The sequence below is a fragment of the Pleurodeles waltl genome, chromosome 12 (genome assembly GCF_031143425.1).
Source record: "Pleurodeles waltl isolate 20211129_DDA chromosome 12, aPleWal1.hap1.20221129, whole genome shotgun sequence".
Classification (NCBI taxonomy): Eukaryota; Metazoa; Chordata; class Amphibia; order Caudata; family Salamandridae; genus Pleurodeles; species Pleurodeles waltl.
Genome location: NC_090451.1, coordinates 622,678,097 through 622,699,619, shown reverse-complemented (window position 1 = coordinate 622,699,619; position 21,523 = coordinate 622,678,097). Strand labels below are relative to the sequence as shown.

The window sequence follows — 21,523 nt, the reverse complement described above, 5'->3', positions numbered from 1 at the left end:
TGGGATCTCCAGGGTATGTGGTTAATAAATTACAGGTGGTTCAAAATGCGGCAGCCCGACTGTTGTTTAATCTGCCTAGGTCCACATCGGCTAAGAAAGCTTTGATTGAATTGCATTGGCTCCCAATAGTGAAAAGAATTAAGTTTAAGGCGTTGTGTATTTTTCACAGAGCTCTATATAAAGGGGTTCCTCACCATTTAAAATCATTAGTTTCATTCTATACACCTACGAGGGTCTTGAGATCGTCCTCCATAGCCCTGGTAGTGATCCCTAAAGTAAAGAGAATTTCTTGGGGAGGAAGATCCTTGAAGTACCAGGGAGACAAACTCTGGAACCCTCTGCCAGGTAACATTCGTATGATGAGCCAGGAGACAGAATTTCGGAAGGCCTTTAAAACTTGGCTATTCTAACAGCAAGGCAGTATTATTCTTTCTACGGAGGCGATAATATTCCTCCAGTTTGTTTTATCTTCTAGTCTGATCAGCGCTACGAGGCCTCCGGGTAGTTTTGCGCTATATAAGACTTAGTAACATAACATAACATAACATGGAGCATCTAATGTGCTCTCAGCATGGGCCCTTCCTCTTGGAGGGACCAGGTAAGAGGAATCCAGCCACAGCCCAGAGTGGTAAATTGGAGGTCATAATTTGCTTCTGTGAAATCCTAAAATGAGTACGATAAACAAACACTCACCCAGGGCTCCTCCCCATTGTAGGGACTGAGGGAGGAGTTCCTCATGGGCACACCCTGAATCCACTTCCACAGCCCAATATAGGTGTACATTGGCCACATCAAGTAACCTGGCCCAGTGGTAGTTCCTTAAAAAAAAAAGAGAGATTTTGTCTCCAAAAGTAATCATGGAAATCTATAAGGATTGTGTCATAACCTCTCTTTATGGCATCCGGTTGGTGTGGATAGGGCTATCCTAGAATAAAGATACATTTCTAACATCAATAGGGGTTCCTGTCTTAGAAGCAGTATCCACCATACAGTGTAAGATCTGAGACGAAGAAGAGGGACATAGAATTCATGATTTCCAGAACGATTACAAGTGTGGAAAAAGAACATGGAAGGACATTCCCCAAAATACCAGCCTATATACGAATGCGTTTCTCTCTATTACTCGTATGGTTAGGTCTATATGTGTTTGGCAGGTTTCATATTCTTTTAGGTCATAAATAGAAGTAGTCAGATTGTTGCTACTTCTTGCTTCATGATAACCTGAATGCATCCCCTACAACTATGTGGTTCCAGCTTATATAGAATGTTTGTTTTGAATGCTGGAGGGGAATTGCTGCTGGATCAGGCTTGTACCGGAAGCTTCTTTGAGATGTGAGCTTTCTATTTCTAATGCTAACCTTTGCCAGTTCACGAACTAGTGTGGGCTCCATGTTGAGCATCACACTAGGCACACTTTGAAGAACTTTCTGTTGGCCCATACCTTACAACTTCACATTCAAAGCCTTCTCAGCTGCGGTGCTGTCTATTTCTATTCCTGCACTTGCCTCATGTTCGGTGAACTGCAGTTGTCCGCGTACATCTGAATGTTCATTTGTGTGCAGACGTTGGCCTTTTCTCTCCAGTTTTTCCCTTGGAACCCAAGCCATCAGCACCGATTAGTGTCTGTATGTGCATGCCATTTCACATTACCACTCCTTCAGACAGTGCTGGGCTTTAGAACATTTGATCTACCATGCAGGGACTCAGAGGGCCAGAGCCATGCCATCTGTGCATGCATGACCTTAAATCTATTTCCGGCGGGCTATCTGCTGTCACTATTTCTTTTTCATCTGTATCTCCAAACACATCACTCTTTGTTCTAATACAGTCCACAAAAGGGATTTGATCAAGTGTGATGGGGTAATTTACACTGAACACTGTAAGCACAATGTGCAAATAAGTTGTAATTATACCAGAAACCAGTGTAGTTTTTCAGCAACTGCCTCCCATTATGGCGGTGTTAGCACTTGTATTTTGAGTACTTTCTACTTTAGACAACAATGAGGAAATTGTAAAGGCACCATCCCCTTTCCCATCAATACCCGGGAAGCCAAAAAAGAAGGTGTGGTATTGGGCGTTTAATGTTTATCCAGGAGATTTGAGCCACATAGTAGACTTTGATACAGTCTTGGTTTTATGAGGCAGAGCAGTTGCACATTTCCACCTTTGAACTTAAAAAGAGTCAGGACGCTGTAAAGCTCCAAGAGAAACAAACACCCTGTGCTAAAGTTTAGTGTCACAAACACTTCCTTTTTTGTTAGGAAAACCAGTGTTGAGTCCTAGTGTTACAAACATTTCAAAAGCTTCGTGAGTGAACAGATCTGTATGACCTGTGGGTTATTGTGTTTGAAAATCTAAGATCGCCAATAGTAAACGGTTTTAGCAACTATTGTGGAAAAAAAAGTATTATAACGACCTTGACCCACTCCAATCTTCTCCAGTCCAGGACAATCTGTCCCACTCCAGTCTGCTCCACTCCACTCCACTCCAAAACTATCCACTCCAGTCTGCCCCACTAAAATCCAAAACAATCCACCCATTCCAATTCATCCCACCAATCCAACCCAATCCATCTGTTCATATCCATTCCGCCCCACACCAGTTCAGTTGACTGCAACCAATCCACCCCACTCCAGTCCAATCCACCATAATCCACCTCCCTCAAATCCAGTCCATTCCATTCCAGTCTAATCCACCCCAATTATATCTACCCCACTCCAGAAAATCCACCTCACTCCAATCCGATCAACTCCGGTCCACCCCACTCAATCCAATCCTTCTCATTTCAATCCAGTACGCCCCCGCAATACAGTCCTCTCCAATCCACCTCACCCCATTCCAGTCCAATCCACCCTTCTCCATTCCACACCACTCTGTTCATTTCACCCCACCCTAATCCACCCCAATCCACCCCAATCCAACCAATCCAAATGAAGCCCGACCCACCACACTCCAATCCACCCCACCAAAGACCACCCCAATTCAATTCCACACCCCATTTCAGTCCAACCCACTCCAAACCAGTACACCCTATCCAGTGCAATCCATTCTCCCTCACTCTCCTCCAGTCCACCCCACCCCAGTTCAGTACACCACACTCAGTCTAAACCATTCAGACTACCCCACTCCAATCCTCCTCATCCATACCAAACCACCTCAGTATGCAATATGTGACCCTCATGAATAGATACTTACTTCCGAAGGCACTAGCGGTTTCTGTCAGACTCTTGAGAGTATCAGAGACTAAATGCTAAATTAATTACCCACATCTTGTAATTAATCTTCCATTCTTGCCAAAAGTTTGAATCATGCCATGAACAACCAGAACGAGAGCAATTGCTGTTACTTGCACTTGTCTTTTTTTTAAAAAAATTAGTAAAAAAATTGGCCCCAAAGGGCATCTGTACTGAGGTATAGTGGTAAATGCTGAATTTACATTCCACATAATTAAGCGCCATTCAATTTAATTTTGTGTAATTTTGATGAAATTTAGCTGTTTTATACAAAAGCAAACTGTGATATATGCACACACCTTGTTCTCAAGGGACATGGGAAGCCAAACAAAAACAGGTTCGTATGTGTAGTACTGGCCCTCTCACCAGGGGAACAGTTGGGTAAGAGGGTTGAGCTGGAGGGATATTGGGAGGTCATACCTCTAAAAGATCTGGTAGCCACCGAAATTCTCCTCTTCTTATATAAGCTGTTCGTTTACCTGAGAGTGGAATATATATATATATATATATATATATACACACACACACACACACACACACACACACACACAAAAGCAGTGATGCAGGTGTTTTATACCTAAAGTGTTCTAAATGTTTCCTGGCTAAGTTACATGCAGGACTAGTTATATGCTTTGAATTTCCACTCCTTGTCGGGCTCCACTGAGTCAATAATAAAGTCCGAAGATGAGAATGAAGGTGATAGATAACTCACCTGGCAAGCGTCAAACTCCTGGTTCCTTTAAACATAAGACCAAGTTGGTCTTTCAGTGTATCCTTCTGTGGTAGGTCTGAAGGGCCAGCCAAGTTGTAAGCTAAACAAAGACGATGGCTCTTTCATCTTTAGTTCAGTGCAGACACATACCAGGTGTAGCCTGCAATGCACTGTTGCGAATCTTGTGTAATCTTTTTGGCCACCTTGTGATAATACACTTATGTTTTCTACTTGCTTCACTTGTGTGGAGTGTAGTGAAAATACATTTTGTCCATATTTTGTTTGCAGGTTATTGATTATTCTTAGGCCCAATAGGCTACTGACCATTACAGAAATGATAGGCATGCCAAATTGTTTTTTTTCTCACACTTTGCAAAACACCACTTGCTTATGTGCAGCAGAGTTCGCTAACCATGTTTAGGGCACATCGCTGAACCGCTCACGTCTCCCAATACCTCATGTATTGGGCATTAGGGCATTCTACATTTCAACACCTGTCCACCCACATCCCGAAAGAGCGCCCAGGAGCCTGAAGCAAATCTGACCAAAGAGCGACCTCGCCAGGGGCGCGTGACACTACAATACATTGCAGTAAAATACCATCTCCCCTGGTCTTCATGATTTTGACCAGGGCTTTGAACTACGTGGGGAGGTGGTTAACCTGACGTGAGGAGGCAGCAGAAGCGTTTTTGTTTGGTGAGATTTATATTTGTGGTTGGGAAGCAGTGCTTTTAGGCTATGAGCAGCATTTTTTTTGATCCTGCTATTCCTGATCTCGAGAACAAACTCTGAGGTGTGATCCTGTAAAGCCTAGGTGGGAGAGGGGTCGATCTGTTTCAAGCTACGAACAAGAAACATTCCCCGGCTATTGGCTGATCCTTTCAAAAATACAAAACACTATATCAGCACTGTGTGCCCATGTATATTATTCATTTTCCGTGTTCTCTTATTTTTTCCTTTTACACACAATCTTCTCGTCTTACATATATACAAGATTTAAAGAATCTACTTTATATTATTGCAGAGATTTTTTATGGATAGCACTTGTATTCTTGATATGGGCGAAAACTCTTGGAACTACGACGTGCCGCGAAGGACTGTGCTTTCTTTGACACAAGCTTTAATTTTGGGTTTCCCATATACAGCTAAGAATGCATTACCTCGTGTTTATTTTCTTTACTTGAATGTGGCTGGCTCTGCCCGTGCTTGGTCGAGCTTGGGGCTGCCACATATAGTACCACGACATTGTGTCCTGTGGAAGGGCCATCGCTGTTCTTTCACTAATAAACAAAGAGTCTCTTTGTCTGACAGCTGTACACATATGCTGTAAGCAGTAGTCCTCTCTAATCACATGCTCCAGTTGTTCTTGAATAGAGTGGCATTTGTATTGGCAGACAAACCAGCAGAATCGCACGTTAGCCTATATGTATAATTTAAATAATACCTTGGTTCTTGGAAGCGTCTTTGTTTGCTTTGTTGTGGTTCATTTTTTTAGTTCTGACTTAGAAACAACATTAGCTATTTCCCAGCATCACGTAGTTAAAAATCATAAACACAAAATACATGCATTTGTACTAACAAACAGATACTTTGGGTCATCCCTGTTCAACTTTCATTCACATTGTTCCTCTGCTGACCAGAGCATAGCTTGTGTTAAAGGATTGGTCCAATTCTGCCATTGGCTCTTTTATAAGTGAGTGATCGATTTTCACCTCATCACATGCACAAATCTGACAAAAACGAAGTGCATTGCAGGGCTTGTGGTGGAATACTTTATGATACCAATGCTTTTTTGACATTTTTAGTTCTCGCCTAGGCTGCACATGCGCTGTCTTTTTGAGACCATTTGCTTTTGATCAGTGAGTTTACAGACTGCCCTTTGCTTCCCTTTGGTTGTTTTTATCCTCTCTCTCATTTGCTTGCTTCTTATTGGTCAGCTGCCACAGGCTTCTTTTCTCTACGTGGGTTTGTCCTTCTCCTCGAGTGTGGATACATTACTTCTCTTCTTCCACTGCTAATTTTTGTAGGCACTACGTTTTTCTTTAAGTTTAAGCACTATACCATAGTGTTTTTTTCAGGAGGTTACCTTGTGTACTTTTCCCCTATCTGTCTTGTTGCCCCACCCACCATACATTGTTGCTTGCCCCCACCCACCTTCCATCCCTCCATTGTTGCATGCCCTCACCTGCTCTCCCTTCCTTCCTCCGCTGTTGCTTGCCCTTACGCACCCTCCCTTCCTCCATCTATTGTTGCTTGCCCCTAACCTCCCTCTTTTCCTCCCTTCATTGTTGCTTGCCCTCTGCGGCCTTCCCTCCCTCCATTGTTGCTTGCCCCCACCCTCCCTCCATTGTTGCTTGCCCCCACCCACTCTCCCTCACTCCCTCCATTTTTTCTTTCCTCCACATGCCCTCCCTCCATTGTTGCTTGCCCGACCCTCCCTTTGTTATTGCTAGCCTCACACCCACCATCCCTCCCTCAGTTGCTGCTTGCAACCATAAACACAGCTGCCATCCCTCAATTTTTCTTTACAACCCTCTGCTGTTGCTTAACACCCCCACCTACCCTTGTTGCTTACCCCCACCCTTCCTCTGTTACTTGATCGCCAACCCTCTCTTTCACTGTTTGTCTTGCTTCCCCCTATAAAAAAAAGTCACATCACTTTTTTTCCCTCACCTGGCCCTCCCGTGTTGCCTCATGCCCACATGCACACTCTCCCATTTTCCATTGTTGCTTACCCTCACGTCATAACAAAAAAAAGCGTAATGACACAAACACTGCTCGCCGCATCATACTGCTTTTCCCCCACCTGTCCTCTGTGTTGTCTCTGTCCGGGCCTCCATACAGCCAGAAATGGAAAAAACACACTATGACACAGCCAGCGATGGCTGCGTCAAAACATTTTTTTTCTTTCACCTATATTTCACAGCATCCGGACTACTCTACAACATGGCTAACACAGTGACAAAGCCAATACCTTGCATAGGCAAAACATATTGGTTTTACAATGCTTACTATTTTATTTGTCATCATTGCATGTGTATACTATGCTTTTAGGTTACTTTTTTCAGGGTCAATAAAGTCCTTTCCTTGCACCAATAAGAACGATACCTTTCCATGCTCTGTATTAAAAATAAGAAGGGCTTTTTAAACTTTTAACAAGCATCGCTGCCTGTGTTTTAAATTAAAACATTTTATTGCATGCAGGCATATGGATGTCAGGTTTAATTTTGTCCTTTTCATATTTGGGGCATATGATTGAAGTTAAAAAAAACACATAATACCGGCTGGCAAAGGCCAGACCGGTTGACTTTACCAATGCTTGTTTATTACCTGGTTGCGTGTTTTGGGCGAATCAGAGCAGCATTTTACTTGTTCTGGCATTCATATGTTTTTTAATGTTTTTTTTTCCTGTGGCTCCCCTTTAGATGGTAAAGTGTTAAATCATTGTGTGGGCGCATTTGACAAAAAATGTTTTGTTGATAAAAGTAGTCTGTTGCTCTGCTTTGGCCATTATAACTGATGTGCATGGTACGAAGTTATAAACTGAATGTTTTAGGATTGCCAGCAGTAGTTGTCTCTGAGGCTCACCGATGAACCTGTGTTCCTCCGTAGAGCCTTCAAGGAGTCTTCAATGTCTGCTTTAATACGTGTTTCAGAGGTAGGATTAATATATAGCACTCTTGGCAGGGTGTTGCTGAACAACTGGAGAAATTGGAGATTCAATTGTGGAGGAACAGCACATCCTGGCTCAGCCCGGCCCCGCTCTGCAGGCCTCTAAACCATTTGTTCAAAATTGAATCAAGACAGCAGTGGCCGCCCCCAGCATTTTGTACATGTGCAGGTCCAAGGCAGAGAGGGCGCAGAATCTGGTCAGTGCATGAAACGTTTTTGGAGAAGTTGGCACCTGTGTGCACGGCCGGAGCATAGTTACTTAGGCTGTTCCAGGCTGCTCTAAAAACAATGACTTGCAAGGTTACCTCTGCTCCTAATAAGTGGAAAACCATAGAAGCAACCCGAACAGCAGGCATAAAAGTGACAGCAACAGGGCTTTCGGCATGTTGATGTAGAATATCACCGCAGCATCACCCGAAAATTATGTCAGAATTAGTATAATCCCCCACTTATCTATCAATACGATCCGCTCACTCACTTGAGCAGCCGTTCTGGAGATCTGCCTGTTAAACTTTATAAAGCTCATGCTTGAAATGTGCACGTTTTCTGAGTGATGAAAGCTTGTACCAGTCTACTCTGCTGCATCTGTCCTTCACAGAATGGAAGTTTGCATTTACAACCTTTTGTAGGAGAGAAAACATGGCTTTGCTGCTGCTATCTTGTACCTGTTGTGTGAAGAATCAAACTAGTTCCGCTTCTGTCTAATTGGTACACGTTCTCTGATTACAAAAGTTTGCGATACTGCTGTCATAGCTGTACCTCACCTCTGAAGGAGAGAAACATGCACTGGGTGTGCCCAAAGTGCACTTACGCTATGAAGAAGGGGTGTTTCCATTGCTGTTAGCCATTTTATGGATGTTTTAATTGCACTTTAAAAAGAAATGCTCTGGCCAGTCAAAAGTTTTTGTAGGACTCCGGGCAAAAAATAGTTGCAGGGCCATAATACAGAGGTCCTGGTTTCAATCTGTGTGACCCTGGACAGTTTATTTTATTTTATTTTATTTTCATTATCTTCTTTTTAATGATCATCACATTTGAGAGCACCTTGAAATAATTCAGTTCAGGATGCTCACTGTACAGAAACCTCTCTTGTGTAATTTAATACATATATAATAATGCACCATGTATAATAATAAAGGCTTTGTATGGAGGAACAAGACAACAGACTTGCCTCAAAGGTCAGTAATAAAATTGTCAACCTGGCAGTACAATAATCAGGAGGCTTGGTTTCAATACGGCTTCCTAGAAGACCAAACTGCATGATCCTAGACAATTCGTTTTCTTCACTGTCTCCATTTTGTCACAGGACTCATACCATGGAGGGTAAGACTGTTGGTTTTGGGTGGCAGCACCACCGTGTGTGGGTGACTCAGCTAATCCTATACCGTCTGGATACTGGCGGTCTAGCCCTTTCGGGTAGCTAGCAGCACCCCACCCAAACCTGAAAAGTAGCGGTGATTTGTTGCAGCCTGATGCATGACACTCTGACTCCTAAGGTAAGTTGTGGTAGAACAGATCTTACTCATTTCTCTTAGGTATGTAAGCCTCATACATGCAAAAATAATAAAAAGGAACAAATGAAATGAACTGAGTAAAAGGTTTCAGGCCCAAAGCTAAAATAAGTGTGCCCAAGCAAAACGCTAAAATGAACCCACAACAATTCTTTATGATCATCATATTTGAGAGCAGCTTGAAATAACTAGGTTCAGAATGTACCAAAACCTCTCCTCTATATGATTTAATAACCCATAATGTTGCTCCAACTATAACAATAAAGGTTTATACAGTCAAAACTAGTCAACTGACCTGCCTTTTGATTGAATAATAAAATCACCTGGCCAGAAGGGGTGTGGTTCTCTAATTCTAATAAAGGGCACTCAGTACAGTGATATAATCTGAGGTACTAAAGTGTAACAATGCAAAATAAACAGTTGTATTTATTTATAAGTTCATACCTAGCCTGTAAGTAGAATGCCAGTCAGTGACACTTTCTTCAGGTTGAAAGGACCAGTCGGAACTAGGAGCTGTTCCCCTCAGCCTCAGGATAAAACAGAGACAGGGCATCGGAGAATTATGGTAGCCAGCTGTCATTTCCTCAATACACTGTCACAAGACGTGCTTGGGAGTTGGGAGCTTACTTTGCAGACTCACTTCACCTGCTGCACATGCAAGTGCAGTCAGTATGCCCTATGATGATGAAAATGCCCTGTGAACCTGGGTCAGTATTACAATATGTATGTGAAATACCTACAGTCTTGAGGAAAACGCCTGAACCCACGGTGTTGTAGTCCAGCACTGAAACATGTTGACAGAAAAAAAAAGCATGGTCCAACTTTGTTATTAATCAAACTTTCCTCCTCAATGAGAACATCTTTATATCTGCACTCCACAAAACTGCAATCAGACATATTAAAAAAACCCTACTGTTGGTATTTAAGATTCTCTTCTTTTGATCAGTCCCAACTCACAAGCCCAATTTCTCTCTTGATGCATTCCTCGGTTGAAATCAGCATGACCTTCCTGTGACTTACATTGAGTTTTTCCAGTTCATAAAAACTTTCTCTGTTTACCATGTCACAAGCCACTCTGAAATTGTAGTAGACCACCTCCACTCTGTTCTATGATCGAAGTACCAAATCACGTTGTCAGAGATTACAAGTTTGGCATAGTTTTCTGCAGTTTCCTGCAGTGGTCATAGTATTCTTGAGCTTCAGAATTTTCCACCAATATTTATTGTATTTGTTTGTCTATCAGTTCCCTCACCAGTAGCATCTGGCTTGGAACTAGATAGGTATATATGCCTCATAACTCACCTTTTGTTATTATGGGATTGGAACTGTTGTTTCCATGCACACAGGTAGTGCATAGAAGGTAGAGCAACAGTGTTGTTCTTGGGCATTCTAGCTACCAGAGATGGCCGAGGACATCTAACTAGGCTCCAGGACAGTGGGCAGGGAAATCCGCCATAGTCCTGCCAACCCAGGCTTAATCAACCACCATGGATGTAACTTTGTGCCCCCAACAGAGAAGAACGGTGGCGACAGCCAGTCGGGCTCGCCGAGTTGCAATGGGAGAGGCCTGACCATCTTGACAAGCCTGGGACCATGCCCCCCATGCCTCATGCCACACGCCCGCATGACCTGCCTTTCCTTCCAGTCCTGTGCAGCTCTCAAGATGGGTGGGGGACAACCATCCACGGAGACGAGGTGTCCCGCCCCCTCGGCCTTCCATGGCCCAGCGTGTCAACAAGCTGGTGGAGCACCATAGCGGCCACACCCACACTGCTGGTGAAGCACTGGGAGGCCTTCCCCAGACAGGGCTTTGAACGGCCTCAGCAGCAGGCCAGGAGCAGCATGATACCTGCTTGTTCTAAATATTGCAAAGCACCATTGTTTCTTATTACGTGTAATATCTGAAATGATGTTTTAACATTGTGCAGTACACCCAAATCCATCCTGCTCCAATCCTCCCAACCTACCCCAATGTAATCTGCCCTACTACAGTCTAAAACAATCTATACCGCTCCAAAACAATCTGCCCCACTTCAACCCAGAACAATGTGCCCCACTCCAGTCAAAAACCGACCTTCAATACATGCTATGGTATGACCCATGCCCTAGTATAGCCCACTATTGGTACACCGTACACGATACCCTTGCAACTAATAAGAGAGATCTCTACCCTGAACAGTTGGGAAGCAACTCCTGTGGGAATCTTTAAAAGGGGGAAGAACCACAGAGTGCGAGCGCACTTTGTCAATCTCGCTCTACTACTGGTTAAGCTTACCATGCACGGGAGAGCCTAACAACCCCCAGTGATGTCCCAATGGTACAGAGCACTCCTCTGTTGGGGAAAGACAGAGAGCACTGCCTTACACTGGGAAGAAATTCAACATATCCTTGAGCAACACACAGCAGCTGCCTGGGACACCATGCTCACTCGATTTTGAGAACTGACGCAAGAAGACTGCCCCCACATGAGCTCCATTATGTAACTTATTTTCACAGATGCCCTCCACCTGAACCACGCCCCCCTCCCATTAACCCACTACATGCCATGAGCCTCCTTTCCCAATCTTTCTCAAAAGAAAAACCTGGCTGCCCAAGTAGCCACCCCAGATCTGCTGCTCTCTGGCACCTCCCAACCACACTTATTTCCCTCCCTGAGCTCCTTCTTACACCTTTGTGCGTGTTATCCCCTTGTTAACTCATTTCCATCGTAACCCCCCCTCATCAATTCCTTTCTCCTCCATCGGTATTCAGAGGATCACGCTCTTTGCCACTGAACATGGGGTCATCAGGGAAAAGTCAAATCCAACTAAAGCGTCCTTCCCGAGAATGGTTCCCCTTAGATGGTCACACTGTTTCAGTGCATGTATTTGAATACTCAAGCTATAATAATATATAAACTGAAGGTGAAATCACTATGAATAATCCTAATAATAATCAAACTGCTTTTCGTTATTTTTAATTTTCCCTTTCAACTCTGCTATGCTTTCATCTATTGGTCACTGCTATAAAAACCTCAATATAAGGGATTAAAAAAAAGTGTTGTCCTTGATACTGCTAATTTTTCAGGAAAATGCCCAAGTATATAAGTACACATGGATGTTGCGTACAGTGTTCTTGAGCAGCAGTTTGTTAAGGTATTGGATTGATGGGAATACTTGATCTCAATGCTTAAGATTCATACTAGTCATGCAAATGCTTTCTGCATTCTTTGCAACCCTTTTCCAAGTGTTGTCTGATGCCGGTATAGGTACTGTTTTTTGGGTCCACCTCAGACAGCATCATAGTCATTTCTCATTGAACTCTATGACGATGATTTAAGGCAATTCCTTTGTGCTACCCAAAGATGAAAAAGTATGTGTTGACCTTGTTTGCAGTCTCGAGTTACATTGTCAAGTTTGCATCAATGGTTCAATGCCTGTTCCTCCATATGTATTAGTATCCTGAGTGACTCTAACTGACCTAAAGAATCCAGAATATCCATACATGTTCAGGCCTTGCAGAAGAAGGTGCCACCGCCATCATCATCTTGATCCTGGCAGGGTTTATTTGGAGGACTTATTGGCTCCATGCCTAATGGCAGAGAGGTAAATCATGGACAGTGCATCCATCACTTGTAATTGCACAGCGGGACCTCATCAACGTCAACATTACCTTCTACTTTTGTGCCCCGCTGTTAAGGGCTCAATGGAAAGAAAACGGACCTAATAGCTGTGAACATTCTTCTAATACACTTTGTTTTAAATAATTTGTCAACTGTCTAGGAAATAGGAGATATAGCTTCATGTTGGACTTGGTTTCTGCAATTTGAGCAACTTAAAAATCTTTTTTTGTGAATAATTTGCTGACGTGAAAAAAAATAATTGCGCTTTTACATAAACTGGTACACATATAAGGGTAAACTGTCTCTTATATGACAAATATATATTTTACTTATGAATTTGAGATTTTCAATATCTGTTTCATTCTTAATCAAATCACACCGGACATGAAAACATATATGTTTGGTTAGATATTTAAGGGATATAAAGATACTGTCATTGCTGCTTGCATTAGAAGAGGAATTATACCATCTGTAGCCCACAGAACCGGTCCAATGACACTTAAATGGTATTATATCACATGATGTTAAAAGACATCTTGCGTTCCGCACTAATGCATCATGGGCATATAGGAGAAGTAATTTATTTTCGGTTCTAAATTGAGAGACCTTTGTTTATTGGTTATTTTCGTGTTTGTTCTGCAGCATGATACTTTTAATCCCAAAGGCCTGCCATTGATTTTTTTGAGTGCTTTACAAGTGCAGATAGCCTGGCCTGTCCACTTAAATTAACATAATCCTCGCACCCGTTGCTAATAGATAGCACTCCTTGTGTAGGTTATCGGTTTACAAGAGTTTTGCTTTGCTGACTTCATATCGATCTATAGCTTGATTTATTGACATTCTCATTTGAAAACATTTACTATTCTCGCAGCGTGTCATTCCATAGAATCGCTCGGTGATGAGAATTTAAATTCCTTTGAGGCAATGGTCTAAAATCCAAAGAGGCGACAAACTTCAACGATGGCTTTGCACCTGCGGAAGATGTGCCGCGTCTGCAGTTCCCTGGTTTGTTTTGGCAGGGCCGGCTGAGCAGCTTTCATTCTAAACTTTATTAGATGAATCTCATGGGCCAGATATACAAAAAAAAAACACCTTTAAGCACCAGCGGATATTTACATTTTTCATATATATGCTAGCTCCCGATTTTCCAGCCAAAAATACTTTATATTTAAAGTTGCTCTAAATTCCTGCCACCTCTTTGTCAGCACACGCGTGCACTGCAGCGTTTCACACATTGGAGCACCTGGCATGTTTGTGATTGGTATTAACCTGTGAGCAATACAATTTGCAATATTTTTTCTCTCTGAGTGTTTGTAGTTGGTAGCTAATAATTTGACAATGCATTAATTAAATCCATGAAATGTACTAAAATACTTGACTGAGAGCCACACTTGTTTAAATTGGATAACTCATCAGAGACTGGTTAGCAGTAACTGACTCGGCCCGGGGTAGCCGTAGATTCGTCTCACGTGCTTGGTGACTCTGGCACTTGGCCAGCTTCTTCGTTCAGTATAACCAATAGAGGAATTGTTCTTAAAAGTGGGTCTTGTCTGTTTTTAAGGACACCTTTCCCTACAGCTAGGGAAAGGATCCCCCCCTGTACTTCATATGGGAGTATCCTAAAATGCTTTGTTAGGATGAGGGGGACAGAAACGGCCTACTACTTTCCGAAACTCTTGCTGCGAGGGCACTAGATAAGCATTCATACATTTGTAGCATTAATAGTTTATTCCTTGCTTTTCATGTTGGAAGTAAATACATTTCTTAAGAGTGAAAACATAAATCTCATTCCTAAAGAAAATATTTTTAAATGGGTAAAATATTTTAAATATATTTTTGGTTCTCATCTACCAGAAAGTGCAAGCTGTCTGTTAGCAAAAATACATATTCTGTGCTTAATCTGTAAATTAATGAGTGCGGGTGCCCAAGGCTCGGCTTAGAAGCCGGCAGCTGACTATTACATTTCAACATCCTGAAAACTGCAGCTGGCTAATCTTGAATCCACATCATGACTCATGTATCCACTGCCAGACACTCCCTGTCCCCTTATCTCACTCTATCAGGTTTCTGCTTCCTCCATTAGTGGCGTTTTTGGTGTCTCTTTGACTTCCTCCTTATTTTCCCTTTGTGTGTGTTTCCCTCTGTTGCACTCTGGAAAAGTCTGAAGATGCAAAATAAGTGCTGATCCCAAAAAAACGATTACGGGTGGCTCCCACTGGCTCAAAATAAGCACTGTATCTTTTGGCAGTTTAAATTGGATTAGAGAACACCCATTGCTTATCATTGGTTGGTATTATTGTCACTCCCATTAGTTTACTTCTTATCCTTTAGCTTGCGTGTGTTTGCCTTCCACTTCTTCTGTTTGTCCCTCCCTTAGAGCATGGCCTCATTACTTGTGTCCTCCCACTGTTTACTTTTCCAGCACTATATTTATATTTTTTGAATAAAACACTCTCTCTGAGTGCATGTTTTCTATCTACCTCTCTTGTTTGCTTCTCTTCTCCCCTCTGTTGCACTCTGTGTTTTTCTCACTTCTGTGCTTCTTCTCTGCCTCCTCTGTGTTGTATTCGCCCTTATGTGCATCTCCTCATGTGCGTTGTTTTATTCCCCGTTTGTCTCCCCCCCCCAGCTCTATGTTGTTCTCTCACCCAAGCGCTATTTTCTATCCCTGTGGGCTCCACGTTGCTCTCCACTCACACTCTACCTTGCTTCCGGCCTTGTTGCAATTCCCCCACCCACACCCTCCACGTTGCATCCGACCAAGTTCCTTTCCCCCCCATCTGCACTTTCTGTCTTGCTTCCACCCACTTCTCGTCCGCATGTCTTCACTATTGTATCTAGACATACAGGGGTGGACTTAGTCCGTGCAGCCTTGCTACCAGGATGTTGGGGGTGGTGAGCTGTGAATTGTCCCAGGTGTTCCTTATCTGATAGATTTCAAAGGCGTGGAGTTAAATATGGGTTTCTTAGCTTGTTTCTGTAGTGATGGGACTCATGTATGTAATATGGAGTGTATGATGTGAGCTGAACGGATAAGGGGGCATTGGTGAGGAGAGAAGTTGATGTAAATTGCTGGAAGGGACTGCCCACATCGGTCGGTGGCACGACAAATTAACACACACTTTTCTGCACCATACGTGTCGTGTGCACTTCCAACAACTTGACAGACCTCCTAGCATTAACATGAATGTCTGTTTAACTCCATACTGTTAATTTTTAATCTTCATTGCTGAAGGATTCCGACTAATTTATTTATTGATGCACAATGATATCTCCAATTCCTGGGCCTGCAAACTGCTGGGAAAGGCTCCCAAGAGGGACTGTGAAAAATCCATCATCTTGTCATTGCCATCTGCATTTAGGTAGATTAAATTATTAGTTTGTGGATTTTTGTGTAAGATGTATGTGGCCCTACTAGTGGTGGAAGCTTTCAAGCAATGGTATCCGTTTAATTAGGAAAGCTGCCCATTTACTTCTCAGTCTTTTCTTGTATTTTAAATGGTCATGGTGCTAAATGAACTCAAGGCACCGAGTGGCAAATCAGCACTGCATCCAGCTGTTTTGATTACTGTGAAGGAATGTGGAAGCTTGTCTTGTGATTTTGTGAATCCCATTGTCAATATTAATACAAGAAACCATCATATTTGTAAAGTCGTCCTGACCCAGTGGTTATCTCCACGCTCATTGTCACTTGACATTTTGTCCAAAACGTGGTTCATAATTTTGTGACAAAGACATTTTTTCAAGGGTTTAAAGGTTCAAGTGATGTTGCACCTCCTGCAAGATGAAGTTTTGGCTGAAGTATTGAATCCTAAAGGGTTATTGTGGGACTTCCCAGCAGCGGCTTTGAGAGCATATTCTACCAAACCTGCTTGGTAGGCTTACTATTATGCCAGCAGTGATTTCCGGACTCTGTGTCATATGGGCACTGATGTGAGACATTCTGTTGAGGCCTTCATTAAGAGTGGGCGCTTATTGCCAGTGGGCCTTGAGTTACTGGCCCATCGGAATTATGAGTTAAGCAGATGTACCACTGCTAATTTGTATTCCTCTCAGAGACTTCACTTGTATTCTTCTTGAGAAAAGCTTGTGATATTGGCTCAGTGTGTCCAATTTTTGCATTTCCACCAAAAACCAATAATTATTATTTCCTGTCCCTGATTTAACAGGATCTCTGGCAATGGTAAAACCGTGGTGGATAAATAAAAGGAATGATTACAAGCATTCATAGTGGGGGGCACAATTTGCCTCCAATATCTGTTCTGACACCCTCATGGCGTGCCAGAGCATTGAGCCACACCAAGCTTACTTCATGGACACTTGCTATGCAAATGATCAGACATGCTCACACCCATCTACACATCTGCTGGTGCACTTGTACCCCTATCTAATAACCTGCACTCTTGGTCACTTGCGGTATCCTCTTAATGGGTAGCCATTGTGTTCTAGTACAATAATAATGGGCACAGCGTCTAACCTCTTGTATCCAAATGGTTTAATGTATCAGTATTATGGTGTTTACTGTGTATCCTTAATCAGAAAACTGAGGAAGCTCTACTTAGTTAAGATCCTGTTATATGCATTTTTTGAAACAAACATTTTATATTCTAAAAATGTTATTGTGAAACAATAAAAGCTATCATACTGTATAATTATCAGGTTTCTGTTGTCTCGACAGGTACAATCCATAATTGCAAGGTACACCATTTTTTAGGTTTTACTGCTTATCTTACTGTGAGACCACCTCGGTCATCAGAAAAAGAAGCTGAAGAATCTAAATATTTCTTAATTTTTCTTATCCGTAGTGATTTGTCAAGCTCGTGAGGTCCGTGTGCCCCAGGGACCCCTCTATCGTGTGGAAGGTACAGCAATTTCAATTCCGTGCAATGTCTCCCAGTATGAGGGAGCATCCCGTCAAGATTTCGAGTGGTTTCTGTATCGCCCGGCAAATCCAGATATATCTATTGGTATCATCAGCACCAAAGACCCTAATTTTTCCTATGCGGTGTTTGAGCCTCGCGTGAAGAGTGGGGAAGTCTACATTCACCGTGTCACGGGTGATAGTGTGGAACTCCGTATCAAGCAGCTGAGAGCCGAGGATGATGGTGTTTATGAGTGCTACACTCCTACCACGGACACCGTGTACTTGGGCACTTACAGCAGAAAAGTTATTATAAAAGGTATGTGCTGTCTCTTAAGCAGTGTTTAATGTGATAAAGCAACAGAAAGAAAAACACATTTACTGCAATGGCTAAAAGGTTACCTCCACAGCCTGCTGTGACACTGTTGGATGTTAGTTTTTCCGAATGCCAAGGATGCCCAGTCTTGATTCAACCTCATCCCTATTTTTTCCACCTCCAGGAACTTTCTTTCTCTTTACATCACTCTTGTTGGTTCTTTTTAATCCCAGCTTTATACATTCCTCTCAGTTTTCCTGCATTTCTATTTTTCTTGCTTTCTCCCTTTTCTGCCTTTCTCTTTCACTTGCTCAATGCCCGATGATGTAAAATAAGTCAACGTCTGAAGAAATTGCAATCTGTGCCACCCAGTGCAGCCCCTTGCACAAAGTAGCTTATTTATGACAACGGTGCCCATATTATTTTTAATGGGGTCCTGTGCAGTGTCAGGACTTTATTTTAGTGGTCAGTGCTCCTCAAAAAGACCCTTTTGCTTAGATTATCTTAGGCCTGAAGCCAGAAGCAAGAGCCTTATTTTTGCAGGCATATAAACATTTAGGGCCTGATTGACCGGTTGATGTTTGGTACTCTATACGTCAGAGTGGCAGGGGACATTACCTCTGCTTTCAAATTTGGAGATGACCCAGCAGTCATCTCTGTATATTGAAAGGAGGTGCCATCATGGCAATCCGTTTCAATGTGTAAAAAGTTTTGTGAATGGCCGTCGTCGGTTTTGATGGCCATTCATCAACTTTTGACATTTTTTAGTTTTTCATAAACTTCCAAAGCAGGAGTTTGTTTCACAAAATACTTTACATTGTTCACCTTAAACAGAGAAAGTGGTGTATTGTCCTTCCTCCGACTACCCCTACTCCAGCGAGCAATTGGACGGACAACTTAAAGGCAACCCATCTCTAAATAAATTGGATGGGGTACCTTGCCCACCGAACTCTAAATCGAGCCCTTAGGAGTTTTTTGTTCTACACAATAGAGAGGAACACCATTTTGACTTTTTCCACCATCTCAAGTTCTTATTATATGGTAGGCCACAACAAAGTTGGAAGTCCGGACCCCTACCTGTGAACATATGTACTGGTAAATAAAGTATGTGCCAAGGAAAGTGCATGTTAAAATCATAATGCAATTGCCATGTTTTTTTTGTTTTTTTTGCATTGTCTTTGCATATTTACTTCATGCTTATTTCCTCTCAATTTTCTGCTCCTGCACACCTCTTAACCAGTCTGCGAGTTAGTTGTTCATTCTTCCTACCATTCTTACGTGTAGCTATTCTACACTTTCTTTAAAGCATTATGAATGTTTTTAAACTTTTGCGCATTTTCTTTTCAGCTTTGTACTGTGAGATGCATTGAAGACATGCCCGTGGAGTTAGTTACATTGCAAGATTTGTATTGGTATTGGAACAGCTAGATTCTGTCCTCGAGCGTCTAGCTATTTTTGGTCAGGTCCAGGCTAAGTGGAAAAAGGTCTCCCTGTGAACCACACGTATGCACTGGTCAGGTCTCACTGGTTCACCTTTTACTCAAAGGTATGTGCAGTGTAGTATGTTAAAAGGTTATCGAAATCTAGTGTTTATGGAGGATGTTCTTCTATGCAAAAGAGTGATGCCCCTTTGGCTTCTGTACGACAGTCAGTTTCCCTGGCCTTCACCACTAGTACCTTTTCTAAGTAGGCCATATCTGATGGCCTTATACAGTTGTGTTTATCACTTTGCCGCCCTACCTGAGAGACAATATCACAGACATGACATTGGACGCTGGGGGTTCCTTTGGGAAGCTGGGCCAAATATCTCTTGCCATCTTGGGCCGTCTTGGGAGGACTGCTTGCAAAACTTGTAAGCCACTGGTAATCTGTTAGTAGAGTGGCTTTCTTAAACACAGTACAACTTCAGGTATGTGGAATTCCTATTGAGGCCCGGGACATATTGTTTGGGGTCAAGGGTAACAAGTTTTCATGTTTATTTTGTCCTTGAGACAAGTAGGCCCAGTTCCCTGCAGCACAAACCCTTTGGCTGCCAGTTTACAGAGAAGGTAACTGTCTGCAGTTGAGGTAATATCTGTGTCCATATGTTAATGCTAATGCAGTTTGAACTTGTATTTATGGTTCATTAATGAAAAGGCTTTATTATGAGGGTGAACGCTGTAACTGAACGTTTTAAGGTCACACTGCATTACTGACAGTGGTTCAAAAAAAAAAAAAATGTACACACTTTTGAAAAGTTTAACAAAATGAGGCTAAGTATAAAGTTCCCAAAATGCTCTCTGATTAGATGCAGATGTTTGCAGAAGCTTGTAAGCAGGAGTGATAATTCTTTGCTTTCAAAATAAAATGCTCAGAAAAAAATGCAAGTAGGAAAAAAAAGCTTGGCTTCTGTGAAATTTTAGGTGCTATTTCTTTGAAGCATCATTTAGCAAAATGTGTTGATGCATGCTAGTATTTCCAAAATATCCCCAATGGAAAATCAGTGTAACCATTTTCAACAAGATTATGGGAAGAATGAAAATAAACAAGCACTGGCAAAGGAAATTGATCTGACATTTTTTTGTGAGTCTTTTGGATCGTCAATGCGTGTTTTGTTTTGACATGGCTTTTGTAACACTTTGTTGTTGGAGCTGCCAGGCCCTCACCATTGTAACAAACACTGGCAAAAAAAGTTTTTGGTCTCAAAAAGCACACATTCCTGCCAGTGGCGTAACAAAGGCCCTACTGCCCCCTCCAGGGGCCCCCCTCAGCACAGCATCTGCCTTGAGTGAGTCTGGAGGGGGGAAGGAGCCCTCCATGTTCTTTGCAGGAGGGCCCCCCTCAAGTTTCGTTACACCACTGATTGCCACAATAGTTCCTGGCACTGAATCAAACTACTTTGTGTGCCAGTATGCTCCTTGTGGAAGAGCAGAATGTGAACACTCACAGTAAAGCCAACCGATAGATCGATAGAGAAAAAGGAAGTTTAATAAAAACCAAATGTCTTTGTTAATGCCAGACTTAAATAGGGACCCAATTCTTAAAGAAAAAAGTGCTCCCATGGTGTATGTCTTTGAATTAGTGGCTTTCATGAATTCACAGGAACTTACAGATGTAGGCCAAGATATCGTACTCCTAGAAAATATTTGCGAACTGTATTTTATAACGAACAAATATGCATGTGTAGATTTGCTCATGTGAAACTCTATTGAGCGTTTACAAGTTTGCTTCCCCCCCCCCCCCAACCACTTTTTTTCCCCAATTTGGAAGAACTTCTACTTCTGCCATTGTCAGGAGTAAATTTCCAACCTTTCGTATTATGGAAAAAGATTATAGAAGAGCTGTGAAAATCCTTAAATAATGCAAACTAGTAGGTTTGCAGACTCAAAGGCTTTCCAGCTCTGAAAGTAGTGCTTACTGCTTCCACCAGCCCAGTATGTATATCTGTGGAAAGGTGGTAAAATGAGGAAATTGCTATACTAGGGATTAAAACTGCAAGTATTCAAGCCCTACTGTAGTAGTAGCCCTGTCATAGTCAGAGAGGCTATTATTAAAACTCTTTCATAATGAGATTGCTGCCATAATTTGTCACTGCACTACATGGCACCAAAGGGACAAGTAGATATTTTTACAGGACA

The 21,523-nt window shown here is 42.3% G+C and overlaps 1 protein-coding gene across 2 annotated transcripts in view; it reads left to right on the top strand.

Annotated features, from left to right (window-relative positions):
- Window positions 1–21,523, top strand: part of IGSF8 (immunoglobulin superfamily member 8) — a 127,055-nt gene that overhangs the window by 21,581 nt on the left and 83,951 nt on the right. For both annotated transcript variants that reach the window (XM_069217972.1, XM_069217973.1), the window contains exon 2: window positions 17,535–17,909. In XM_069217972.1, the coding sequence (XP_069074073.1) occupies window positions 17,535–17,909 (375 nt within the window). The remainder of the gene's footprint in view (window positions 1–17,534; window positions 17,910–21,523) is intronic.